This window comes from Labrus bergylta, chromosome 21 (assembly GCF_963930695.1).
Source record: "Labrus bergylta chromosome 21, fLabBer1.1, whole genome shotgun sequence".
Taxonomy (NCBI): domain Eukaryota; kingdom Metazoa; phylum Chordata; class Actinopteri; order Labriformes; family Labridae; genus Labrus; species Labrus bergylta.
Window position 1 is genome coordinate 18,890,402 of NC_089215.1, and position 27,972 is coordinate 18,918,373.

Below are 27,972 nucleotides of genomic sequence, written 5' to 3' on the forward strand. Positions count from 1 at the left end.
CCTAATATTTAGCCTGCTATGACACTTTATACGCCATTACAAATCCCTTTAAATAACCTATTCTACAACTACGAGGCCATTTTTCCCCCGTATTAACTCAATAACTTCCAAAGTATTAATGCATAATATAGTTTAGAAAAATATTCCAATATATTTTCAAACCAATTATGGGCCTTATAAGACTAGTGTTACAAATAACAATACTTAGCAAAGCATAGGCCTACAGTATGAGTTATGTTCAGCATGGCCCAGGGTACTTCTAGAGGACTGTATAGTCCTCTAGAAGTCATAAAGAAATGTTTGTTTATGGATATTAAAGAGCCACACTGTTCAGTATGAGAAACTGATACATTTGTGTTCTTTGATAAAAGGTTTTTGACATCCTCTAACATGAAGTCTCTTAGACTTTAAAAGTGTTTGTGTGTGTTTGTGTTTATTCATGTCTTTATGTCTCAACAACATCATTCTTCACGGTGAATCCGCTGCCCTCTGTGGATTCATGACTGAAAAACAGAGGTGATCATCTGTTTGACCAACAATACAAACATACTGGTGTGTTTTTCTGCATCTGTCCTCAGGGATATTTGGTCAGCGTTTGGAGGACACAGTTCAGTATGAGAGGAAGTTTGGCCCTCGGCTGGCCCCCTTGCTGGTGGAGCAGTGTGTGGACTTCATCAGGGAGAGGGGTTTGGACGAGGAGGGTCTCTTTCGAATGCCAGGACAGGCCAACCTGGTCAAAGAGCTGCAGGAGTCCTTCGACTGCGGCGACAAGCCTTTGTTTGACAGGTAGACGACAGAAAGCTGTTAGTACTCTAGCTTTTTGAGAATAGAAAGATCAGTAGAAATATGTTTTTGTACTTCATTGCAGTAATACTGAAGTCCACACGGTGGCATCCTTGCTAAAGCTGTACCTGCGGGAGCTGCCTGAACCAGTCATTCCTTTCTCCAAATATGAAGACTTTCTAACCTGTGCACAGCTTTTGGCCAAAGATGAGGAGGAGGTATGTAAAGTATACTCCATGTGTGATTAATATTCATGTCTTTGTGTTTGTGTGTTCATAAAAATGGTTGTCTTTGTGTTTTATTAGGGGGTCCAGGAGCTGGGAAGGCAAGTTAGCACTCTACCTCTACCTAACTACAATCTCCTCAAGTACATATGCAAGTAAGTACACTAATGCCATTTGACTCCATGTTATATTAACCAGTCAAACAAACTTTAAATACATCATCTCATAACACGAAATAAATCAGGCCAAGACCAAACTCTTTGTTAGGTGGACAAGGGGAAGAACATATTTGTATAGCGCCAATACTTAATAAATGTTATCTCAAGACACTTTACAAAAGGGCAGGTAAAAGACTCCTCTTTGTAATGTTATCGACAAAGAATGGGTCATTATGTACTCTGAGAAGACAGGACTTTAAGCAGCAACACGAGGGGCTGGTATAAGGTACAGGTAAGTCTTAGCCAGCCATATTGAAGCCTGACGAAAAAAAAAGTTTATGTATACTTTTTTAATTAGACCGGGGGGATGGGGGGATGGGGGTGGGATGTCTGCCTTCCGGACCCTGACTACCAGAGAAGGCTATCCCGCCCATATTACTTTTGGAGACTTTATGTACAAAAAGCAAACCTGCATCAAGAAAGCTCATTATTCTGGGGTGTGTGGGGGGTTGGGGGGGCTACGATTTCTATGAGACATGAAAATTCTAATAATTTCCATTTATAGCTTTGGATGGTAATTAGAAGGATTTCAAATTGAAAGTCTACATTTTATTAGAAGCAAATGTAGATAAGCTGATATTGGAGAAATATGATTTATTTTCATCAATGCATCTTTTTGAGATGTGTGTGTTCAGTTTACCAAGCTGAAAAAGTCTGTCTTCATTCACTATGGGAGTTAAAAGAAAGGATATTCCAAGATTTAATTTAACCACATTTGGCTTAATGTGGCTCATGTTAACACCATTGCACTGGAGGTAAAGTAGATGTATTTAATTTGTAAAGGGACCATGTACAATATTAAATGTGAATGTTGTACTTTGTTGCATTGCACCAGACTTAGCTTAGAGCTCATTTACATCCACAGTCCCTTGGTAGGTAAAGTTACATTCCTTATTTTTGTCACTAGAAGCGAGGGGTTTGCCCCCGTAGTGGCTCCTAGATAAGGTGATTGAATCAGCCAGAGTCTCAAACCTTCTCCAACTCGGTGACTAACTCTTGCACGCAAAGTGCAATGGTGTTAACATGAGCTCAATCTGATGAACAGGATTTAAGCCAGCCCCAATGTGGTTCCTTAAATACCAATTAAGTGTCCCATTCTATGTAACAGGATATGATGGTTGATTGTTTCAAATGCCACGGGGAGATGTAACAGGACACGTGTTAAGAGGAATCCTTTGCTCGAACAAAGGTGTATGAGATAGTCTGTGCCTTCCACCATGCTGTCTCTGTGCTATGTTTGACACCAAATCCTGACTGAAAATCCATCAGAAACCGTTGATTAGTCGAGGAAGTTACACAGAAAGAGGAGGTGAGAGATAAGTCTCTAATTGGCTAAGGTGCCTGAATTAGGCTTTTTAAGAAGAGGTTTAATTACAGCTGCTGACTGTGTTGCAGAGCCTGTTAATGAAGACACATGGGGTCTAAGAGACTGGTTAAGGGTTAAATATAGAAATCCTAGAGTAAGTTCAGGAAGCTCAATTGGGGAAAAAAACGGAGTAGGGTTATACCGACTTTTACTTAATGTTGTTGTGTTCATAGGAAAATATGTTAACAGTTTTAATTTCTGTTTTACTTTGTTATCCCTTCTTAGATTCCTCGATGAGGTCCAGTCCCACTGTAATGAGAACAAGATGGGTGTCCAGAACCTCGCCACAGTATTTGGACCAAATATCCTTCGACCCAAGATGGAGGACCCAGTAACTATCATGGAAGGTACAGGCGTTGTATGAGCAGTGTATTTTAAAGCTATACTGTATGTGCTGAGATAATAAGACATTAATCAAGTCCTGTCTGGTCGTGATCCATAGGCACCTCTTTAGTCCAGCACCTGATGACAATCCTCATCAGGGAACACATGCGGTTATACTCAGGCCGGGACCAGGAGGGAACCACATTAACCGAAACAGAGCTCCCTGTTCAGGGGCATCAGCTCCAGCATCGCAGCCTGGGAGCCTGGATCTCAGAGGAAGACCTCCAGAGCTGCCCGATTTCCAACCCTGACCAAGAAATGCACAGCAGCGCCTCATCGCTGGATGCCAAATTGTGTGCAGCCGTCACTCCCACCCAGACCCCTAACCTTAACCCTGGACCAAAACTGGGATCTTCATCTGGGAAAGGAGAGACGGTGGTCAGCCCGAGTAAACAAGCCAAGACCATTCCTTCCTGGAAATACTCCTTTAAAAGCTCCTCCGCGCCGCGTTCACAGCCGCAAGCCAAGCAAAGCAGCAGTGGCGGCTCAGTGGCTGATGTTACTAGTGTATCTTCTGGTGGTGGAGGGGGAGGAGGTGGAGGTGGTAGTGGAGGTGGCGGGAACTGGCTCATGAATGGTCTGTCTTCCTTAAGGGGGCACAGACGCACATCCTCAGGCGAGCGCTCTGCTCGTGATCGAGACTCCACAGGGTCCACACAGAGACTGTCCACCTACGACAATGTCACCTCTTCCTCCAGTATGGGCAGCGTTCCAAGCGTATCCAGCACACCTTGGTCTACTTCCTCCTGCGAAATATCCGTCCCTGACTCGGGAAGTGAGCCCTCTGCCAACCAGAACTGTGGAGTCGTTGGTGAAGCCGGGGAAAAGAGCGAGTGGATGGAGAGCCAGAGGGAAATGGACAGAGGAAGGGATGGAGGAATGACAACAGACCCGAGCTCTGAGCAGGACAGTTGCGAGGCCATGGAGCTGTGCAGTAGCAGCGCAGCTTGCAGTGAAAACGGGAACACGGCGATGGCAACTGGGGTGCCGTCCATTATCATGTCGGAAGACGGAGACGGGACAAATCTGACACTGAGTGGCCTGGTGGAAGGACTGAATGAAGAGTTGAGCAAACAGAAGACTGCATACGAATCCAGGATCCTAAAGTAAGTCTGTGTTCTTCTAGGCCTGAAGTTACAATTTGGGGGTCTAAAAGTTTTGAAAAACTCTGACGCTAACTCTTGTGCCAAATAATTACACTTCTAGTATCTTAGGATTTAATACAAAGGTTACATTTAGAAGCAAGGACAATGGAGAATTCATACACGAATCAAGCCTCCTCACTTGTATGTTTTCGACCTTTGTCCCCCAGATGGGTTAAGTTCGAGAATCATTGGATCCTACATTTCCCATAAGGCAAAACAATAGCATCTTTTTTATTAGACTTTGCCATCGAATGCATCATCTTGCCAATTAGACAGTTTGTACTGCCTGCCTCGTGTTACAGTGAAGTGTCAAACTGATATCTATGATGACATCATCAAGGGATATTCTCTCAGCCTTGGTCCTCTGGAGACACAACATACATAATGCAAAGTTCTTCAAACGCTGAGTCATTGCCTCTATTGGTGGCACATCAAGTGAACATTGGTGTCTTTTGAAACTATCACCAGGGGCTGCCATGTTTTTTTTAATGTTTTGAAACTTTTAAAGTTGGGCCCAACTGATATGGGATTGTCGGGGAAGATATTGATACTGATATTGGGGGGAGAGAAAAAATCTGATACCGATATATCGGCCGATATCTTTCTTAGCTCTATGTTCGATATGTTGAGACAGATAGATAGATACATCACGTTGATCACTCAAATGCAGTTATCAAAGACATACAGTATAAGGAAGACAAGATGGTCACTCAACTGGGAAGTAACTGCATTAACGTGCATCATCACTTGACTCTGGAGAGTGATAATGCTTGTTGTAATCCATATGGCACCCTCTGCTGGTGACAGCCAGACAGAGAGAGATAGTGTAATACTCAAATGAAATGCTATTTGACTAGTAAATCAATCTAGTAATATCGGCGCATACAATTAGTCGATACTGATAGTCACTGGATATGCAAATATCGGCTGTCTGATTAATCGGTCGAACTCTACTTTAAAGAACAGACTTTAAACAGTTCAACTCAAAGATATCCTTCAAGGGTCAATCCACCCAAACCTCTTCTTTGTTTTGTTATTAAAACTAGCGCTTCACAATGGTTATATTACTGTTTGAAATACAACTTGCCAATTGCAGCTTTAGGTTGAAGGTATGTCCTGATAACATTTAAGAATTGCTCAACAATGTCAAGGGTGTAAAAGGTAAATGTCTTGTGCTTTCTGTCTCTGCTGCTGCCCTCAGACTGGAGGAGTCGAGCGCTGCTCTGTGCGCACAGATGGAGCGTTTGGAACAAGAGATGGAGCAGGAAAAGAAGAAGCAACGCATGCTGGAGATCAAGCTACGAAACTCCGAGCGGGCACGGGAGGACGCAGAGAACCGCAACCGGCTTCTGGAGAAAGAGATGGAGGATTTCTTCTCCACACTGGGAGATCTGGCATTGGGAGCGAGGACTAGTGATATTTGACACGGCAGGGCCGCTCATCTCTCTCTGGCCAAGACTGCCAGCTTTTTTATATTTTTGGTCTGTGTCTTTTAAGGGCTTACGTCCTCCTCGGTGCATCAGGGCGTTCCTTCAAAAGAAGAAAACTGAAGGAACTGGACAAGTTTGTGCACATTCAGGACAAACTGGAAGGAAATTCCGAAGGATGAAAAAAATATGAAGCTGTGACTGACTGTGTGGTCCTTGTCAGAATGTTTATGTAGAACAGTGTTTGACTGCGCATGCTTGAAATGGAGCATTTTGATTGAAAGAAAGCGCTCCTGATCACACTCCTTGATGCGTCCAGGGTTTGTCTCATGAAGGCAGTCTTTCACGGTTCAGGTGCCTGTATGTGAATAATTAAAACATAATGTTCTTTCTATGACATTCTCTGTACTGGAGAGCACTGACTTCCTTAACCACTACTCAACCAAAACATGAATCCTTACTGAAACTGCAAAATCCATCAGAGACATGAATGTTGAATGCCAACAGCTAACTGACATCTAGCTGCAATGAATTTGCTACATTTAGCAAAATACTCTTGTCATCTTGCAGCGTGTTAGGTTTAAGGCTTGATACCTCTCTCATAACGACAGCCAGCAGCTAGTTAGCCTAGCTTAAGAAGTCAGAACACAAAGGGAAAACGCAAGCTCAGCACTGGCCAAAACCTGTAAAGCTACACTAACGTATCTTGTCATCGTTTAAACAATTTGTAGAACTACAAGCGCTGGTTTTATAGTAGGTCTCCTCTTCATCTCGAGCTTGGCTAACCAAGCCTCTATATTAAGCAGATTTCATTTTTATTTTCGCTTCAGACAGCACTCGACTCTTTCCAGCTTCCCACTGTTATTAACCATTATGTTAAGCTAAGCTACAGCTAACAGTTAAGCCAAGCGTACACTGTACAATTTCAAAGTGATTTCAACTAAATTTTTGAGTCGTACGACTAATATTTAAGTTGGCTTCTGTACACTGAGGTAACCGGCGATCACGGCCAGATCAGCTGCTCCCGACTGGTCGGGTTATTTTTTTCTGGCGTTGTGTGATATTTTGTGTTGTACGGCTGCACACACTCGCGCAGTAAGAGCAGAGCCACGGGCTGATTCCCAGAATTTGGGACTTTTTTAACCTTAACCTGAACCAAACTGACAGCGTCCAAAATCACCATGGTAACAGCAGGCATGCCTGTTTAATGTGTCTTTTTCATATCATATCGTATCTTTTTAGTGTGCGTGTGTGTGAGAGACAGAGAGGGGGAGTCACTGCATTTTTGCTGGTGAAAAAATGAATTTAATGTCAATATCTTGGAATTTTCTTTTGTTAATTGCAAATTCTCATTCTGATTTCACTTGTACAGTGTGAGCTCTCAGGTCGTGTCCAACAATCTGGTCGAACAGTGTGAGCGCATGAATCCTGAGCATCGGTCGTGCATCGTAAACGAGTCAGTCGTACAGTGTGAGCTGACATTCCACACTGACTTTTATACAGTCGTACAGTGTACGCCGGACTTCAGGTATCTGCTGAGACAAGTTTCATCTAATCTTTCTCTAAGCAAGAAATCAAATTCATGCATTCTCCAAAATGTCACACTACACCTTCAACTTTTCTTCTGGATATTCAACTGTAGACTTGTAGAATATAACCCAAAGCCAGGTTTAGAAAAGTTGATTTTACTAGATATTTCTTTTGGAGCTAAACCGAAGCAGTAAAATGTCAAACCTCTGCAACAGCTGCCTCTGTACTTCCTCTGTCCTCAGGCCTTTCCAGTGCCTCTGTAGACACCATCTACATGGTTTCCACATCCTTTTGATGTCAAAGCTTCAGTGTTCGGTTCACCTCGACCCTCACAGATGTCAGTATACCTTTAATGTACAGATAAATACAACAGGGACAATGAAAACAACAGTTTAAGCATTTTTCAACATGCTGCCAAGGACAAAAGGACATGTGGCTGAAAAGGTGAAGGCCATGTACTGTACACAGTAAATACCAAAGCTGGACCGCCTCAGCTGTTCGCTCTATAAAGACGAGAATGACCTGCCTGGAAGCCATGTTGATTTTGGCACATGAAGCTGAACACTGCCCTCACAGAAACAATGGAATTTCCTGGTTGTGCCTTCAGGGAAATGTTTTTGGATTGGAAAATGTAGTGTTGCTCGCCTGTCAAGAAATGTGGTGCATTTATTCTCTCATTGTACACGCAGTGGCTTCATTGTTTATTTGTTTTGTTATTTTTTAAGTATGGCAACGGACTGCTGAAGAGAAGCAACTTGAAGGTGCCAATTATTGTGAAAGTGAATAGTGCATTGAATGGAAAATGTTGAATTCAGAATGTATCCTCGTGAATGTAACGTGTTGTTGAAACCAGCCCAATGAAAAAAAATGTAAACTACCAGAGGGAGGGAAAAAGATGAAAACCACTATTCATATCCAGTTCAGCACCCAAACACCCTTACTTTGCCTTCTGCCTTTGGCTACAACTGAACATTGTTCAGTTGTAGCCAACCTATATTATGGGATGTATCACACAGGCCTATATCACATCAGATAGACATGCAGAGCTTAGTGGATCTTGTCAATTGAATGTTTAACATTTAAATCTGAAGTCCTTGTACTAAGAGTTTATACTTCTCTTTTTGTGAAAATTGCATGAGGTTAGATTGTGGAAAAAGGCCTTGATCATGCAGAGGGATGTCCACAGGGTTTAAATGACACTTCTTAAAGGGCCAGACACACAGTATAATACAAGATACGGTTTACTTGGACAATGGGATTTTTATTTCTTTTGTATGTTTTTTTTTTTTTTTTTACACAGGTTTACAAGACGGCCTTTTAAGGCTTTCTGAGTTAGCTTCAAGAACTACCACGACTACACTCCACAGTTTCATGGTCTTAATTTCCTGCAGGTTAGCTGCCGACAGCTAACTGATCTCTGTCAGGCATTTATTTCCCTTCATGGATGTCACATGACGAAGGCTTGATGTTTGTTAGTGCTCTGCTGATCATCTATGGTGCTTATTTATTATGGATTTCCACTATTGTAATGGATGGACTTGTATGGGAATAAACATGACAAAGATCATTTTGTAGAATTCCACATTCTTGGATTTTCAAAGCGGACTGAATTCCATTTTTTACGTCCTTAAAAAAAAGGTCACATAGGTATAATTCAAACAGCACTTCACCATGTTTTTCAAATAGTAAAAGGTGTCCCTTGTCTGTCTACAAACCCCCCTCCCCAATTATGAGAAAAGTCAATCCTCTAATTTTTTGCCGGCTCCACTTTTCAGAAAACGTGTGCTCAAACAGGATGTTTGTGATGTCATGAAGGGAAAATCGCCAAAGGGCAGTAACCCCTCCCCCAGGTGTGTGGCACTCCTACAGCTAGGTGTTTGTTCTACCCTCTGAGTCCACCTTTTCACTATAGACAGCAGGGCATGGAGAGAGAAAGCCCAAGCCACACCCCCTTCACAGCCCAACACAGACGGCAGCTATTAATTAAGTTAAACGTTTAAGAAGAACAGGGACACAGGAGATAAGGGACCCTTTAGGGTCGGATCAGTACCCTTGGCACCCCAACAGAAGGGTACCAAAAGAGTAGGACAGAATGCATCCCTAATTTCGGTACCATTCCCAATTTTTGACGGTGGAAACGCAAATAAATGGGTACCGTACCGAAACAGGGCTTCTGTGTCACCCAAAACCATCTGGTGTCACCCTTGTTACCTCACAGAAGAAAACACATACAACCCTTTAAAGTGTATTTTTTTTTATTTGCAGTACATGTTTTTTTTCACTTTTTTTTTTTTAAAGAGGTGGCATCATCAGATCCCAGTGCATGTATTCTAGTAGTGCACTTCTTCGTTGGTTGCGGTTTTTAGGACGCGCAGATCCAGGGAATTCTTAAAACTACTTGCATGGCTGGATTCACTAGCAAACATAACAAACCAGCACCATACATATAATGATTTCTTGTAGGTATTTTACTCATCTTTTTGTGTGTGTGTGTGTGTGTGTGTGTGTGTGTGTGTGTGTGTGTGTGTGTGTGTGTGTGTGTGTGTGTCTATTAACATTATTGTCCTTACCACATCCGTAAATCAAAGTCTGTTAGCTGGGGTTGAAACTTGCTGGACTTCCTGTCTCCGTATCAAGCCTTGGCCAACAGGTTTGTTCGGTGGGTAAGACTGATTACGTAACATCATGACTATAAATAAGTCACAGAAATAAAAATTGATCTTATTCATTTAAAAAAAAAAAAAAGGAAAACATGGATTGACAGTACCAAACATTTTCTTTACCTTCAGGAGACAGCTAACAAAGGCTCATCACAGACTACTAGCACAGTTTGCTGAAGGTATTGCACATTTAGTTTCAAAACAAAAGAAAGAAAAAAAAATACATATAACAATTCTCTTACTTCTAGGTGAAGTATACATAATGTACAAAACTAGAAGTCTGTTGAAACCAACAAATAGTACACTTTCAAATAAATAAATAATGGAATCTGTTATTCACACGTCTTCGATAGCTAATTCTGCAGGCGACTAAGTATATGCGAGAACTGGCAGAAATTCAGCATGAGGTAGTTCATCAAAGCCAACTCAAATCAGAATGACGTCGTTTGGAGAGATGCAGTAATTATAGGGGTTTTTTTTCTTCAAAAAAGCAACAACAACCTAAGCACAAGAAGAAGACAAAAATACTCTGATTAAAGCCCCACGATACAGGCCGAGAAAATTAAGAGCACTTTAGACAAAAAGAGGCGTGTCCTCATTATTTGAGCTAATGTGATGAATTTATTAATATGAGAAATGGGCTAATATGACACATGGGTACATATGAATCACTGTCTCCCTCATAGATGTGACACTGAGTCATTATTAACTCCTCACTTATCATTGATCCTAATACTTCTTCATATGAAAGAAAGGACTAGCCATTCTCGTTTGCTCTTTAAATCTTCAATAACTGACTCCAAAGAGAATTTGGCTTTGTTCTGTGTGAACCTGTCAGCAGCTGAAAACTCCGCTTACATCATAACTCAAACGTTCCCTTTAGATTCTGCTGAGAGGAGAATGGAAGCAAGTTGCACCAGCTGTTTGTTACCGTACACTAAGTGAAGTTCAAACATAGTTAGAACTCAAAGAGTTTATAAGGTGGAGATTTACATTTCACTAAACAAATTAACTACTTATTATAAAGTTTTTTCTAATATGTACACCCTGTTACTGCTAAGTTTAAAGCTAGCATTTCCAGGTTCATATCCTGCATTAAACATTAACTGTTAATATAAACACACAAAGCTAAAATTAGCTTTTATTATTCAAGTTGTTCGGTCCAGGCCAGCATCTAAAAAAAAAAGATTGGTGTATTTTTTTTTTTTGCATCCAATCAATTGAGGATGCAGGAATTTAAAATGAGGGTGCACTGCAACGTTTTGCACCCTCGTAGAACCAGGCCTGGTTCTGTTGCTCAGTGACATGGCTCATTTGAGCTCACATATATATTACCTTCTAATGAGGGTAGCTTAGGTGACATACAAATGGTCAGTGCTAGCTACTGATTTCTATCAGGCTAAATGTTTTGTATATTGTGATAGATCAGCATTATGAGTTGGCAGATGGAACTAGCTTCCTTCACTATAGCAAACTGTTAAGACACATATCAATGCTCTGTGTTCATGTTGTAACACCGAGGCATTTCATTCTGCACCTTTTGGAAAATCAAAAAATTATTCAGAGGTTCCAGAGGAATTACATTTGTAAATTGTTCATGAACAATACGTAAGCTAACACTTCTTTAGTTTTAATGGTGAAACCTAATCTAAGTTGTCACTAGCTGAAACTAGCACTTAGAAAGGGGACACACAAACTAACTTAGTCGTAGATTCACAAACAGCTGGTGCAAGTCCAGATGTTGATGTGGAGAAGAAGCCACAGTATTGTCAGTATATAAGAAATCCTGCTTTTCAATAAGATTCTATCAGCGCTAACCTTTAGTTGTTTGCAGACAATAAGTTTGTCAAGTCTGTCTTCTTTAAATCGCCTACAATTATTTTGTTTCTGCATAACTGAGACAGATTCCTGACAGACAACACCGTTACAGGTTAAACAAAGTTATGCAAAGTCATGTGTATGCATCTTCCTTAAACATCCTGAACACCTGCTCGTGATCCATGACAGCAAAACAAACAAAAAAATCCTTAGTTTGGGTTTTTTACAAATCGTCCAAGCAGACAAACTGGCTGAGTGAAACCTCGAGAGGTTGAGCATCCATGAAAATCAAAAAATACATGCACTACTTTTGTTTATGATCATGATATTCATGATCTATAAAAGTTTAAAAAAATAAAAATAAAAAAAAAATAAAGATTCTGCATAACTTGCCTTTACAGTTGGAGGCTAACATGGTGAGTTACAACTTGGGTAATGACGGTTAGAGGATAGATCTGATCAGAATCTCTGGGGATTTTGGCTCTGCCTGTCTAATGTGCTCATCATAAAAGCCTCACTCTGCCTTCTGACAGTCTAACCGTACAGCTCCACTGGTTCAGACGACGGCTAGCATCTTAACTCTTTCTATTCTTTTCCTATGAAGAACCAGAGAGGCAGTCACGCGGTGCATTCTGGGATCTTTGCACGTTCGCCGGACAAGAATATACCAGAGCTCTATTCTACGCAAACGAGCCCAGGGACCGCCTGGACTGGCTGCGTCTTTATCCAATCAGGTGCATTCATTGAGGCTATGTCTCCTATTTAACTTGACTTTCAAGAGTGGTTGGAGAGGTCCAGGAGAAAATCAAACTAAACCCACTTTTCATTGGGTATACGCCCATTGAGCGGCGAGTTGAACGCTCCAGCGCGATCCCTAGCGCAATCGCCTGAACTAGTGGAGCGGTAACATATACTGATGACACAATCTCAGAGTTCACTTGTTTACTTTGATCCAGTAGTTAAAATGTGTCAAACACATCCGTCATGTCCATTCTTCTCTCTGCAATCCTCGTATTAAATTAGCACTCAAAGAAATTCCCAAAAAAAAAAAAAGGTATACTCGTTTGCCGTCACTGCAAAGAAACGCTTCTTTGTACTTTGATGAAACACCTTATTACACTGCCTGTTCTTCTGAAATGACTCAAACACACGCTTAAGCATCTCGACGTATACGCCATCACCTTCTTACCCTGCAAGACAAAAAAACGTCTCCCGCTCAGGGGGTCCAACTCAAAACAAGTAGAAAAATATACGACACATTTGTGACAACCACAACCCCCATCATACACGATTAGCTTGATATGGAAGCTACTGTTGTTATCCAGACGCTATGACAACCTAACCAAACCACTGAACGCTCACATATACAGGAATGAATGACAAACAGGCACTTTTCCTTTCAATGCTAAATCAAAAAGACTCCAAAAAAAGGGCACTCTTACTGCATACAGTAAGAATTCTTTGTTTCTTTTTTTTTTTTACTGGTGGTTTGTGCTGCTGCTGTTTCACATGCAAGCTTTTAGGTTTTTTTGAGTTCCATTCACAATTGGAGGCAAATCTGGTGCACCAAGAGTTTGGCTGACTTGTAGAAAGAAATTCACTTTAAATGTCCAAATTCACAAAATGAGGACAGGATCTGGTTGTAGGAAGTCGACATCTTTTCGCTCCGTCCCATCAGGCTGCAGAATCACTATCCACCCAAGACACTGAATATCATCACGTTCACAAGCTTTCTGAATACCACAATCCCTACTTTACTAAAAAAAGCACATTCTACTTACACCGCCACCGACTTTACAACCTCTCCCAGCTCGTCTACATCTCCAAAACCCTCCCAAAGCACGACAAAAAAAAAACATTCCCAAGTCCTTCACCATAATTCCCCCCCCCCATTGTGGGATCACAAACAGTTTATCTGAAGCAATACCTCACTGTTAAAGGAAGCTTTAGGGGAACATGAAAGAGCCTCTTTAATCCAGTCCTCCAAAGCAATACCACCACTCCAGTTCCCCAAAGTCACAGCCTGTTGCACATAAGAGGAGGAGGTACTTTAAAAGCACTTAAAAACACAGAAAACAGCAATCGAAAACGCTCCTAGTTATCTCGCGGGACCTAGCGGTGCCATTATCGTTCCCTTAGCTAAATGTAGAAGGTCACTGAATCCCATGAGGAGTGAAAAAAAAACATCATGTCTGACTAGAAGGTTGAGATTAAGCAAATGATAAAGCTTACTTTCAATTCAAATTTAAAATGTAGGAAGTAGTAGTGACTCAAAGAAAAAGAAAAACATTACGAGCAAGAATGAACTTAAAAAAAAAAAAAGTCATATGCATTGAAAACAATCAGCATATTTCATGAAATAAAATAAAAAGGAGGGGGTTACTAAGACCGTACGTTTGTCAATCCAATTATGTTTCAATGGCTCACTGCAAACTCGTATCAAAGAAAAACTACATCTACCATCAAATCTGTACAAACTGAATCTACATTGATATGGCAAGTTGTAAAAGCATGAGCTTACAAGTGAACCAAATGACTTCCAACAGAAAAATATAGATCACATTAAAACATCTTACAGATAGTTCTTGAAAGTCTCACTGTCGGTTAATACAAACCAGAACAACGTGAAATCATAAAAATTCTCTTATCATCGTCTTAGGTTTCTGAAAAAATTAAGAAAATGCCACAATAAATTACAGCTAGGACTCAAAGGAAGAGAAAAATCCTTATTTAAAAAAAGACTATAACAGTAATAAAAAAAGAAAAGAAAAAAGTATCTGTCCCTCTAAGAAATATTTCTCAAACAGCTAGCTGGCTAATCGCTACACTACTGAAGACAAGCACAGAGAGGATGGGGGGATGGGAAGAGGCGAATGCAAGGGGCGGGGCCAGGAGCCAGTGTTGAGCTTTTGGTCTGGGATTTGACCAGGAGGCTCCGCCTAGAACCAGGTGGAGGTGTAGATGATAGTCATCTGCAGCAGCCCAAGGGGGCGGCGGCTGTAGCAGCAGCAGCAGCGGCAGCAACAGGGGTGGTGCTGGCCGTCTTCAGGCTGCTGTCAGTGTCAGTCAGGGTGGGGCCGGTGGTCATGGAGGAGGAGGCGGAGGTGGAGGTGTGGTGCTGGTGGTGCTGCTCGGGGCCGCTGCTCACTGCTGCACCTGTGCTATAAGAAACAGGAAAGAGCCAGTGGTCAGCCAGTGAGAGTGAACATGCAGCAGACACTGAGGAAACAATTGATTTAAATACAGTGACATTTAGTATAATTAATGTTGCTGACCGGGCTGGTGGAATGGTGAAAAGTTAATGGACTTGTGCTTGTGTAGAGCTTTTATAGTCTTCTGACTACTCAAAGCACCTTTACACTACAGGCCACACCTACACATTCACACACTGATGGCAGGGGTTGACATTTTAAGTGACCATCAGAAGTAATTAATCCCATCTACACACATTCATACGCAGCCGCCGAAGCAGCAGAAGCAACTTGGGGTTAAATGTCTTACCCAAGGACACATCAGACATGTGCTGCAGGAGCTGGGGATCGAAACCCACGACCCTGACCTTCTGATTGAGAGACGACCAACTCTATCGACTGAGCAGCAGCCGCCCAATTTCTAAAACACAAAATAAATGCCACTAACCTATGGACGCTGGCTGTCCCCTGATGACACCATTCTTTGTCCTCTCTTCCCAGTCAAACACTTCTTTGTATATCAACTCTGTAAAAAGAGGACAGTCATTTTATACAGGCGCAAGATGAGAAAAAAGAGAGAGAGACAATCATCATAAAAGTACACAGTTCACAGAGAGATCAACCATCAGCATCTTTTTCTTCAATGTATTCCGTAAGTGTGATGTATTATTTATATACTAATCTGTTTCCCTTTACCTGAAGGAAAAATATGGTAATTTGAATGTGATAGATTATTTCAGAGTAGAGAAAGATGTGATGAATCATCCTTCAGCAGTTTGAGCGGAAACACCAACAAGTCACACCACACAGTTGTGAATCTCCTGCTGTCATTATCATTCTGTCATCACTGAGGATAATGATGTTAAAACAAAGGAGGGATGTCTTCTTTACTGCTTCCTCACAATCCTTTGGTGTTCCTCAGGGGTCAATCACAGGTCCCCTATCATTTTTAACTTTCATGTTGTGTGGGTAACAGCATATAAAACAATACAGCATGTTCTGTGCTTTGTAGTATAATGATGATGATACATGTGTTCCACAAAAATCAAGTAATAAGCACAACTACTTTATTGCATATTTTCCCTGTTTATAACACGTGTTAGATCTTATATAATCTTGTGTACTTTGAAAACTATAGGACCCTTCATTTATCGCTCATCTTAAATGAATGATCCTTCTTTCTAAAGGTCAAGCAGGGAATTAGGCATAACTGATGTTGTAAAGCCATATGTACTAATTCTTATCTTTTTAGTCAGTTAAAGAACAGAGACAACCTTTTGTGATTTTTGGCTTATACCAAAACTTAAAAAAGGTTATCTATACTTGCATTTCATCACAGTTAAGCAATAACACTGTTGTGGTTCTATAATATAGTGTAAATTTTGATTTTGCACACATTTTTTGCACACATCTTTCACACAAATTAGATTAAATTTAGAAATTGAAAAAAGGAATCCAGGAGGGCATGAATGCAACAGGTGTTTGATGTAAATCCTGTTCAACATGAGGAATGGCATCAGACAGTACTACATTCATGACTTCGAACTATGCAGAGGGAAACATGTATCAGCTTAAGAAGGAAGATTAAATGTCCCACAGGCTGCAAAGCACGAACACAGACCAACCTTATGCAACACACTGCACAAAGCTAAGTACTTATGACAGCTTTTCAAAAAAGGAGAGGGGGAACAGAGGTTCTATCCTACCTTTCCACTCCTCCACTGTGTGCTCTCTCTCATCGAGCTGCTTGTCTGTGATTACTGGTGGCGGCTGGAAGAAAATAGAAGGAACCCGTCATTTATATATTTCACTCTGCTAACAGATGCTAATTCTAAACACACACCACAATAGGATAAATAAACTGAAGATTCAAAAAATAAAACATGTACAAATCCTTTAATATTTAATAAGGTAATTGTAAATAGACTTGAGCTTGTAGAGCTTTTCTAGTCTTCTGACTACTCAAAGCGCATTTACACCACAATTCACACCAGAGGTTGATATGTAAAGGGACTATCAAAAGTAACTAATCCCATTCACACAAATTCATACACCTTCAATGATGCAGTGGGAGCAACTTTGGATGAAGTGTCTTGCCCAAGGACACGTTGGAAGCAGGAGCTGGGGATCAAACCTCGACCTTCTGGTTGAGAGACGAGCGACTCTACCAACTGAGCAACAGCCTATGGACTTTATTTTACACCTAGCTCAACCATGCACACAGGCCAGCTGACCAATCTGTTGCTCGTATAAGCAGCAGATAGAGACATTGACAAACAAAAACATGATCTGAAGTCAATGACTCCCAGTATCTAACTGCAATTTAAAGAAGGCATTATTCAGATAAAAAATAATAAACCGACAGTCTTGAATTTACACACACAAGGAAACAACTCTGACATAATTACTGGGGTTGGAAAGATCTTTTTCTAATAAGGAGAATATTACTGAACTTTTGCTTGCATGTTTCGCACTCACATTTAGCAAAGGATCGATGAGGACTAATGGGTTCATGTTTGCATTTTAGCTAGACAGTGCAGGGGATGAAAGATGAGCCGCACTTGAACCATATAGGGTGGGGGGAGTTCAGAAGTTGTAGCTCAAACTGATGTTACAAACTGCATTAATTGTCCTTCAATAAAAGCTACAATTCAACACATCTCTGCTTCATCACAGGCAAAATCAATTTGCACTGGCTGAGTCATTGCACTCCCAAGGAGAGTACGTTGGAATGTCATCAGCCACATACAGACAATGCTTCTTCCGTGCAGAGAACCAACATGTTCAGGGAGAAGAGGCGTTGGCCAAGAAAACATTTTTTCTCTCACAACCACTTTCTCGGATTAGTGCTACATGCAGCCCTGAATGAACACACTAATTCTGACAGTTAGCTTAATTTGTGTATCTCTTTTCGATCTACTAGGTCAAGTGGAAAAGGCGATGCCACATACATTTGATTTAAAATCGTATGTTAGTCGTGTTTGTTTGCCTATGGTGCGAGGCCACTGTCCATCAGATCTGACCACATGAAATCCACAAAGCGGTGGTACAGCAGATCAGCTCGCTGAGTGTGTAAGTCTTAACTAGTATTAATTAGAGAGTACTTACTGCCTCCACTTCAGTGGGGTCATACCACACGTTGATATAGGGATGCTGGAGAGCCTCATCCACTGAGATCCGCTTTGATGCGTCTATTACCAGCATCTTTGAAAGAAGGTCTCGAGCTTGGCTCGCTGGAAAGAAAAAAGAGAAAGTCAATGGTAAATGCTTGGCTTTGAATCAACCTGATTTTTATTGTGGAAATTGTTCCATCTGGGAGTGTCTCGCTAATACATACACTGGATGCTGGTAGAAACAAGAGACACTGAACACAACTCAAAAGTGATAAATATGGTGTGCTAGATAGCCTATGGGTGATGTTGCACGCTCAGTGTAAAGAGGACATAGTCTTTGTCATGGTGACCATGGGTTCGAATCCTCCCTCCACCCTAGCCTGCATGTCACCCCCCGCTCTCTTCCCAACATTTCCTGTCTCTCTTCAACTGTTCTATCTTACAAAGGCTACCTTTAAAAAAGTGATGAATTCCTCCCCCGGTTAAAAATATGATTGAACTTTAAAAGATCTAAGCTCGTCGATCTCATGTTGGGGTACAGGTTCTCTTTGTTCAGCTACCAAGACGAGAACTACCTTGGAAAGCTATTATTGTCCAGCTTGTTTACAAATTTAAAAAAATCTGTCTTTCTTGATGTGGTCTCGTCCATTGTGGGAAACAAAATAAGACTGTGGACTACAACTAAAAAGCACTACAAGAGGTCAAAATGTTAAATTGGACTTTGAAGCTGAAGAGATTGATGGATTAATTATGTCTGGCTAATACTTTGGTTTAATCAGTTAATACAAGTTTATGGAAATGGGATCTTCACTTTCACTGGACTATAAAGTAGAACAAAACCGCCACTGTCTGCTTGAAATTCCCTCGTTTATAGTTATGCAAAGGTTCTCTAGTCATCATGGTCGCATGCTATGTCATGTGGAGCCCCTTCAGTTTGGCAGCATCTAACCTTTATCTGTCTGTAGGGAGGTATTCTTACCTCTGAGGCTAATAAAAGGCAGCAAGGAGCACAGCAGCTACCATCTCAATCTAGGTCTCCCAAATACATTGAAAAAAAGGTGAGAGCATCGTGTGTTTTTACATCAAAATGACACATCATCATATCTCACCACCAAGTAACTCCTCCTGCCTGCATACAGAAAGTCCTAGAAAGATGTCTATGTCTTTATATATCTGTGTTTAAATTATTTAAGGGCATCCACCTTGATGTTCATATGTCAGAAAGCTTTGCCAGTGTGGCCTCTCACAGCTTTCAGAACCAAATGTGAACATCCAACACATGCACTTCAACAGGAGTACTTCAGAGAAACACATCTTCTGTCACACACACTCCTGCCTCTGCAAACTAATGAGGACAGGAAAAGATAGACTCCTTTATTTTCCTCGCTCTCTTCGTGGGACATCTTGCCACAGCTCGGCAGGCACTTGCTGTGAGCGGTCCTGTCATCTTCTCTCCATTTACACATGAACACGCTGGAGGTGAATTCTTCCCCCACAGAAAACAGCTCGGTCCTGAACTGTCAGCTCCCTTAATAAAGTGTTTAATCTCAGGCAGCCGCTGAAAAGTGATTTGTCACTTGGGCTTTGCTGTCGGCGGAGGTTTGTGCGGCTGCGAACACGCAGTGTGCGACACGAACTGATGCTATTCAGAGAAAAAGTTCTCCTTTCTGGGCTGTGAGTGCCTGGAGAATTACTCACTTGGCCAACTTGGATCCATCATATTAATCCTTCAATTACAGGAAGAGACAGTTGAAAAATCACATGTGAAATGCCACTGAAAAAATTATCCTTTTTGGCTTTTGTTCACATTCAAAGTAGCGTCACTGTTGCATATTATTGCATTAAAGTCAGGGCTCCAGAAACAGGAAGGGCCCTTTATTCCTTGTACTTTCTATCATGAGATAAAAGAGAAATTTACATTTAAAAATTGGTTCCAGGCTGGTCAATTTCTGCAGTTATTATAGAACCACAAAGGTTTGAACTCTCGGCAGGCAAAACATGAAATACAAGCTAAAGGAGAGCGCTTTCATCCACATGGATTTAAAGACAATAAAAGAAACAAGTGGCTCTTTACCTTTCAGTTTGTTGTGTTCAGAGTCTGCAGGAAACAGAACATCAGGGAAGAGCTTCTCGAAGCTGTAGCCGGCATACCGGGGCCTGTTCTCCACGTAGGTCCTCACAGACTGGTTGAGCTTCATCAGGAACTCCTGAGACGGAGTCCCGAGCTGCTCGATCACCTTATTCCACTGGTCGATATCTTGAGGTTACAGTTATTAAGAAAAGCACCAGACTGGGCTTGGGGGGGGGGGGGGGGAGAAGTGGGTCATTGAGGGGTTAGAGGGGGTCATCTTGAGAAGCATTTTGAACTGATAAATAATAAATAATGAGTTTCTGCAACTTGTTCACTGTGATGTTTTGGTTTGAATATTCTCCTTAAATACTAAAATGGAGGATGATTTCAAAACATGTGCATGTAAGGAGAGGTTCATCTCAAGTGGTCCAAGTTCAGGAAGTAAGTGTGCACCTTCTTTTATAGACAAAAAAAAACCGTACAGATATCATGAAGGACACATACAGGAAGTCTTTGATCCTCAGCAATGATTAAAAAAACAAGAAGCCGAGTCTACTCAAGAAACTCTATTGTTATAAAAGCAGGTCTGTTATTTCAGCCAATCAATACCGCCTTCATTACAAGAGGAAGCAGTATTTCATACTCGAGGTCCAAACAACCACGAAACCCCAAAATTTGGACCCTGCCAGCAGCACGTTGCGATCTAATAAACAGTCGACTCTGAGAGGTGACATCATGTTAAGTTATGGAACGTTTGACTTCAACTCTACATGACTCCATGTGTAGTAGCAAAATATAACAGACAGTCAGCTTATATATTATTATAGGAATCGGTGACATTTTTTCTATTTAGTTCCCTTTGTTTGTCATTGTTATTAAGGAACAAGGCATTGTAACAGCGAGTAGGGAAAGGCCATTAATAGATGAACAAAAACTGACTTTGAAAATGATCAATTAGTGAATGTAGACAGCCAACTGGTAATCTACACTAGTGCTGATGTATTTTTAAAGAAGACATCACAAAGGGCAGTAACCCCTCCCCCATGTGGGTTAAACTCTCACAACTAGGTGTTTGTTCTGCCCTCTGAGTCTGTCTTCTCACCATAAACCACAGGGCATGGTGAAAGAAAGCCCTAGGCACCCGAGCCCTTCCAGTCACAGAAACAGCCTGTTCTGAGCAAAGCTTAAATAGAGGGGTTTATAGACATGATCAAATACAGGATCAGAGTGGATTTAGAACAAGAAGCTTCACATACTTGGTTAAAAACACAGGTTCTCAGTTCTACAACAATTATCTACCTCAAAATATTTGGGAAAAATACCAGCTAGGATGGAAGATCTTACATAAATATTGATCCTAGCAACTGCTGTCCCAGTTATTTTCCCATTCCCAACTTTTGACAGTGGAAACGCCTTACCGTACTGGACCACTTGGTGAAAATGGGACTTTAAAAAACCATCGACGGTCACAGAATTTTTCAGGAAACATGCAAACCAACTTTATCTGCAGAATAAACCTCTTACAATGTGAACTCACATTGTGTTCATTGGTTGAAAACATCAAAGGTAAAAATACAGAATAGACCATTTTCATGACAAACATCCTAATGTGTCATAGCAGGAAACACAAAGCTATAGATAATGAACTCTGGTTATTCGCTATTTAGAGCACTTTAGCAGTTTACTGGATCACTTTATTGGATACTTAGCTTCATAAGTTGTACCTTTGCTTTACCTGCTGTGATAACTTAAGTGTTTGCCATGAAGATTTATTCCTCTCTAACTGTAATGAATGTCGACGCTGAAAACATAGACGCACATATTGAACAGGAACAGCAGACTGGCAGCTTTCCACACTGTGTTCAAAGCTATGAACAAGATGTCAGACAAAGAATGAGGCAAGACGGCATTTCTTTTTTAGGGGGGGGGAGAGGACGGGGGGTTGGATGAAGGTTCAACTTAAGGATACGATCAGTGCCTGGAAACAACACACTACCCCGGACCATTTCAGCCATGATGCAGCCAACAGACCAGACATCAACTGAAAAATGAAATGACAACCACTACATTAGCATGCAGGACTGAAAAAACAAACAAACAAACAAACAAAAACCTAAAAACAAACAACAGGGCAAATAAATTAAAAAAACAGAAACATGATGTGGTGCCAGGTGATGTGTGACACAAGACAAATGTGAAGAGCATGCAGTTGAGTGCACTCTCAAACCTGGGTCAGCGTCCCACAGAGCCAAAGATCATTCTTTGTAGCTAGCGCAGTGTACCTTTGCAAGTTTAAATATAAGCAGCACAACTTATCTAAGGATGTGTGTTTGAGAGATAATGGCTTATTCAGGTACACTGAGAAGTGATCATAAGCTTTCAAAAGTGAGACACTGACTTTCAAGGTCCTCTGAAAATGTGGGTTTTTTTGCAGAAAAACACCTTCAATACTCTCACTGCTTTTCATATTGTAGGTTTGGAACTGGTGTACATGGAAAAAAAACATGCTTTGAGATGTTTTTCTCTCATTCAAGTGTAACACTGCACACTCAAAATTCTAAATAGAGCACCGTTGTATTCGGTATGATACTGTGGAGAGAAAACAGAACACTCCTTTGCTTTTTGCTTGTACAAAGAAATGTGGGGGCTTTCACACTTGCAGAAAACTCCTGAAAAACTCCTGATATTTCCAGAAGGAGCTGTATGTGTGAACACAAACAGCTACATTTTTCACTTGGACTTCACCCGGAATTTCTCCTGCCAGAGCCCTGGTATTTGTTCCACAGCAAGTCCCGGGTGAGCCGATGTGCACAACAGAATATTCTCCAGAGAAATCAACTCGAGCCAATGGGAGGAGGGAGTGACGTTTATATACTGTGACTGGAGTTAGTGCATGGACTGTTTGCACATGACCGCTACGATCTCCGTGCACCTAATTAAACAGCTGCATTCCATTTTCTGTTCTACAGGATGTTGTTCTCCGCTCTGTTGTTGATGGTGTGATTCTGTGGACCTCACATAGCATTGATATAAAGGAAAAATATTCTCATTATATTGTCGTAAAGCGGACAGGGATAGTCTCCCGCTGTGAGGAGCATAATGTGAACAGGCAGGTCAGGAGAATATCCGGAGCAATCCTATTTTCAGGAGTGCATGTGTGAAAAGGGCTTTATTGAAAGCAGCTGAGGATGAATGAAGACATGTTTTTGCAGTTATATTCCTGACTATAGAGGAGCTAACTTAAATTCTATTTCAGGTTTTTTCAAGCGACTGTCGTGGTGCTTGAAAGAAACAGTGTCTTGTGAGTGTTTGAGTGTGTGTATCTGAAGGGAGAGCAGGTAGGCGGCTGCAAGTCAAGGTGTCAGGCAGATCTGAGAAATAGAATTTGTATAGTTGCTCTCAGGAAATGATCTCCATGCGATCCATAAGATGAAAACGGCAAAAACAAAAAAACATGAAGAGACGTTAAGATGTTTGTGAGCTTTGTTGGGTTTTTTTGTTTCGAACGTAATGCCAGACACTGCTGCAAGCAGCTTAAGGATACAATCCCTTCCTGGAAAAAGGATTTTGTGGCGAACCATTTCTGCCATAATACAGCCCACAGCCCAAATATCCACTACATGTGCGCAGCATTAAAGGAGGGAGAAGAGAATAAGCAAACAAAATGCAACGTCAGCAGGAAGAACTAGAGTTTGGGGTCAAGAGGACTTAGGATGAGAGAGTATTAGTAGTAACAAGATTCTCCTGAGTTCTGCTCTTATGGGAGCATTACTACCATGCATCGACCTCATTAAGCCCGTTAAAAAGAAATATTCTTCCAAAACTCGAAAAAAAATCAAAAGCTTATATAGTTTTATATAGTTTTTATATTATCCAGCTATTACGGTTGTATAGAGGCAACTTTACTTGTAGCAAAAAAAATAAAATTAGACAGGAAGACAGACACCACTCCCGTGAGTATTCAGTTAGAACCAGGAGACAGTAATGCTGCCTTCATGGACTCCTCGGAAATAACAGTATTTACCATATTTATGAGTAATAAGCTCCAAAGTGGTAATTGCTGATGGGAAATTGAAAAATTTGAATGATACCAGAGTGGCCAGGTTGCGACCTTTGTGTGACGTTTAAGGGCAAGAAAAGTGGCAGAAAGCTTAGAAACAGTAAAACAGGAAATAGTAGCTATCCTTTATTTTTAGTAGTCGCAATTTTTCATATATGCATCTATTAGCTGTAGCAAGCAAGAAAACTTTTAACTATAAAGCATGCCAGGCGAGTATATTAACATTGATAACAATGTTTACTAGATGCACATTGTATGTTCTTTATTCTGTCACTGAAGCACAAATTAGCTTTTTGCTACTTGCCTTAGGTCAATAAACATCAACCACTAAAAAAACAATATGACCTCTAGCGCTCTTTTTCCAACAGGAGCATTTGAATGAGTGTATGTCGGCATCACGACAGCACAACTCGGAAATACGATGTTTCAGAGGAGAACGTGAAGGCAGCATAATTCTAGGTTAGCTTAGCTTAAAGACCGGAAACGATGAAACAGCTAGCGGGGCTCTGTCCAAAGTAAGAACAATCTGCATAAAAGCACTGCCAAAGCAAAAATACAACAACAACAAAAATTTCTTGAAGCCTCCCCACCCCACCCCGCCTTGTTTGGCATAAAACAACATATAACTCTGACCTTATCCAGGCTAGCTGTTTTCACCTTCTACCAGTCTCCATGCTATGCTAAGTTAACTGTCACCACTTCTTAGTTTTGTATCTAATAAACACAATTAGGAGTGTTTTTTTTAATCTTTCCATCTAACATGAAGCTAATTAGCACACTTCTCAACATGTTGAAGTATTCCTTTAAGAGTGTCTTTCATAAACCAGGATATGTCCAGAGCAGGAGCACCGAGTGAAACTGCTGAAGCATGCATCCAAGTGCCTGTATTCATTCCTGCATTTCTTTTAGCCAGGCTGTTAGGAGCACAGGACAGGCAACCTCTTAATAAAACATCAAAAGGCATGCTAAAGCACTGCTGGGAACTGGAGACCCCAGACAGGAAGTTTCCCACAAAGCACCGATGCCCAACATGCCAACTTCCCCCCCTGAGTGTGACCTTTACAGGAACAAGGAGTGTGTGTATTTTAGTGTGAGTGTGTGTGGTTGGGAGGTGCTGAAATTAAAACATCCTGGGAAGGGGGGCCCATGCAACAGGCCAGGCAGCAGCTTAGGAGCTCCTCATTGGCCAGTCCCTTTTCAAGAAGCTGCTCTCCTCCACTCACCATTGGCCTGGTAGCCCATGCCCAGGATGACTTCAGGGGCGCGGTAGTAGCGGGTGACCACATAGGGTGTCATGAGGAGGCCAGTGGCGGCTGTCCTGGCCAGGCCAAAGTCCAGGATCTTCAGTGTGCAGTCTGATTTCACCACTATGTTGCTGGGCTTCAGATCCTGTACAGAAAACACACACGGACACTTTAGAGTTTAGAGCGAGGAGGGAGAGCTCTTACAGCTATTAAAAAGCACTTTATAGAAATAGTCCTGTTACTGATGGTCTGGTTTGCTTTTGTAGGACATAAAGAGGCCACACTATAAAGTTCAGTCTGTTTTATAACAAGTATAACAAGAACGCCTCACAGGAGCTTTGAGCAAAAAGGCAGAAAAAAAGGCAAAGACAGATAAGACAGGGGCGGTGGCTCAGTTGGTGAAGTCAGCCGTCAATTAACCGGAAGGTCGGGGGTTCAATCCCCAACTCTTGCTGCCACTGTTCGACGTATCCTTGGGCAAAACACTTAACCACATGTAGCTCAGGCAGCGTATGAATGTGTATGAATGGGATTAGTGACTTCTGATGGTCTCACTACATAGCAACCTCTACCGTTTGACCTGCGATGTAAAAGAGCCTTGAAAAGTCAGGAGACTAGAAAATACAAGCTCAAGTCCATTTACCATACAGACCATCTCTCATCGCCTTATTTGCCAGCAGTGTTAGCATGCAGTTAGGCAGAGAGGATTAGCTAGAATAATGAAAAAAAAAATATATATATAGATACGCGCCTGTTTAGTTAGTGGAAGGAAACTTCAGAACAGCGGCTGTGGAGTGGGTAGTGTTTTAGAAAAGTTTGTCCATATTTACTTCAGTACTTCGATGCTGGCAAACCAGCCTCCTCTTTGCAAGTGCTTGAACACTTTATATAAAAAAAATCATTCAAGTACTCAAACATGGAAATGACTTCAAATGGCCCTCTCACCCAGTACAAATCGTTACTCTCATAATCATAAACATCGCTTCTTGACAATGAAATCGTCAAATGCTGAGGCTCAAGTAGCTCAGTCGATTGTGCTTGACTTCCTGAATAGGTAGGAGAGTGTTTTGAAGAGAGAGAGAGAGAGTGCTAAGCAACCCTGAGCATCTTCGACAGGACTGGAGAGCTCTCATCGCGGAGACAACGCCCACAAAGAACAACAGAGCCGACTCTTTGGCGATCCATGACTCATGTTGCATCTGTTCACCTTTCCGAAAGCTTTGGCGTGCCGAGCCGCGCTGATGCAAGCCCGGCTGGTTAGCTCCGCCTGTGGCTCAATTAGTTCTGGCTGGCAGAGCAGGAAGAGCTCTGCTAATCTACTGCTGCATCTTCCACTGAGGGTGATTGACAGAGTGCCGGCAGTGTGTGTGCGAGAGTGTGTGTTATTGACTCTGTGCGCTTGAATACAAGAGTGATCATTTGTACACTCCTGCTGATGCTTCAGGGTGTGTGTGTGTGTGTGTGTGTGTGTGTCATCTTGCATCTGTTGATTAAAAGTAACCAATCTCTGTATCTGTGTGTCCTTAACCGCCATTTGTTCATCCTTTCTGCAGCAGAACAACCTGTTCACATTTAGCTGTGTAATCTGGCCATTTTAAATATTACCTGAGTGTGGAGATATACACACACACACACACACACACACACACACACACACACACACACACACACACACACACACACACACACACACACACACACACACACACACACACACACACACACACACACACACACACACACACACACACACACACACACACACACACACACACACACACACACACACACACACACACACACACAGTATAATCAAGCAATAAAGGTTGCTCTGCTATATAAGACACAGTCTGTTTTGGGGGGTTTTCCCAGAGAGAGAACTCGTCCACCTGCATGACAATTTCTATCGTGTTCAGCCAAGTCCACGATGTGCAGTTTCTGTACAGCTGTGTCGCTCTGCCATCTGTACCATCTGTTTTAGCTTTGTGGAGTTTGCACTTCTACTAGCTACAGTACAGTAGTTTAAGTCTCAGCCTACAGTGTAAGTTTTAAAGTACAGACCCTCAGCCCTGCGAGTCATGCTGCCAATCACCGCTGCTGCTGGTCACTCGTCAACTTTAATATAGAAGTCTTTCAATCACTCCACACAGTTGATTTACGGAACAATATACTAATGATGGTGGCGGCTGCACTTGACGGTGCGTGTGTCACGTTTTATACTGGTATAATGGTTGCACCGGTGTATAACATTTTTAGATGCAAAAACTGGTATTTAAAGATTTCTACGGTAAGTGAAATCACATCCTATGAGCTCCCACATTAGTGGAAAGACCTGTGTGAGGTTTGTTGATAAATCTGAAACCTGTGATTGGCATGCAAGGCAAAGTCATGCAGTGTTTTCCTCTTTATAAAATGAAGTGCAATCACATCAAGCTGCTTCAACGTAGTTGGTTGGTAACATAAGAATTGTTCATATCATTTGTTGGATTGCTGGAGCTTCGTGATTCTTTGCATCCTAACCTCCTTTCATAGTTAGTTCTTGAAATGTATTACAAAGCAAAGAAGGTTGTATCATGTTTTAAGCTGTTAACATTGCAATACAAAATAGAATACTATGTATGATAATGAAAGATAAGACAAATGTATGCGTTTGGTGACATTCATACAGTCTGTTTAACCTTACTTGTGATTTTGAAACAATGCTGCCTGAGGTCACTAATCTCCTTTCCAAACAAAAA

General features: G+C 41.5%; 2 protein-coding genes across 5 annotated transcripts in view; one reads left to right on the top strand and one right to left on the bottom strand.

Moving 5' to 3' along the window:
* arhgap22b (Rho GTPase activating protein 22b) overlaps window positions 1–8,644 on the top strand; it is a 40,289-nt gene extending 31,645 nt beyond the window's left edge. For both annotated transcript variants that reach the window (XM_020644845.3, XM_029279518.2), the window contains 6 exons: window positions 579–786; window positions 869–1,001; window positions 1,089–1,162; window positions 2,817–2,938; window positions 3,034–4,081; window positions 5,322–8,644. In XM_020644845.3, coding sequence (XP_020500501.1) covers window positions 579–786; window positions 869–1,001; window positions 1,089–1,162; window positions 2,817–2,938; window positions 3,034–4,081; window positions 5,322–5,544 — 1,808 coding nt within the window. In that variant the 3' untranslated portion in view covers window positions 5,545–8,644. The remainder of the gene's footprint in view (window positions 1–578; window positions 787–868; window positions 1,002–1,088; window positions 1,163–2,816; window positions 2,939–3,033; window positions 4,082–5,321) is intronic.
* Window positions 8,645–9,554: 910 nt separating this feature from the next.
* mapk8b (mitogen-activated protein kinase 8b) overlaps window positions 9,555–27,972 on the bottom strand; it is a 32,176-nt gene continuing 13,758 nt past the window's right edge. Inside the window, exons 6-12 of one of the 3 annotated variants that reach the window (XM_065949264.1) lie at window positions 25,214–25,379; window positions 21,900–21,971; window positions 19,934–20,116; window positions 17,855–17,979; window positions 16,453–16,516; window positions 15,195–15,272; window positions 9,555–14,711 (exon numbers count right to left, since the gene is read on the bottom strand). In XM_065949264.1, the coding sequence (XP_065805336.1) occupies window positions 14,524–14,711; window positions 15,195–15,272; window positions 16,453–16,516; window positions 17,855–17,979; window positions 19,934–20,116; window positions 21,900–21,971; window positions 25,214–25,379 (876 nt within the window). In that variant the 3' untranslated portion in view covers window positions 9,555–14,523. Of the gene's footprint in view, window positions 14,717–15,194; window positions 15,273–16,452; window positions 16,517–17,854; window positions 17,980–19,933; window positions 20,117–21,899; window positions 21,972–23,474; window positions 23,547–25,213; window positions 25,380–27,972 lie in introns of all 3 variants that reach the window. The other 2 variants (XM_065949265.1, XM_065949266.1) reach the window with 2 other exon arrangements.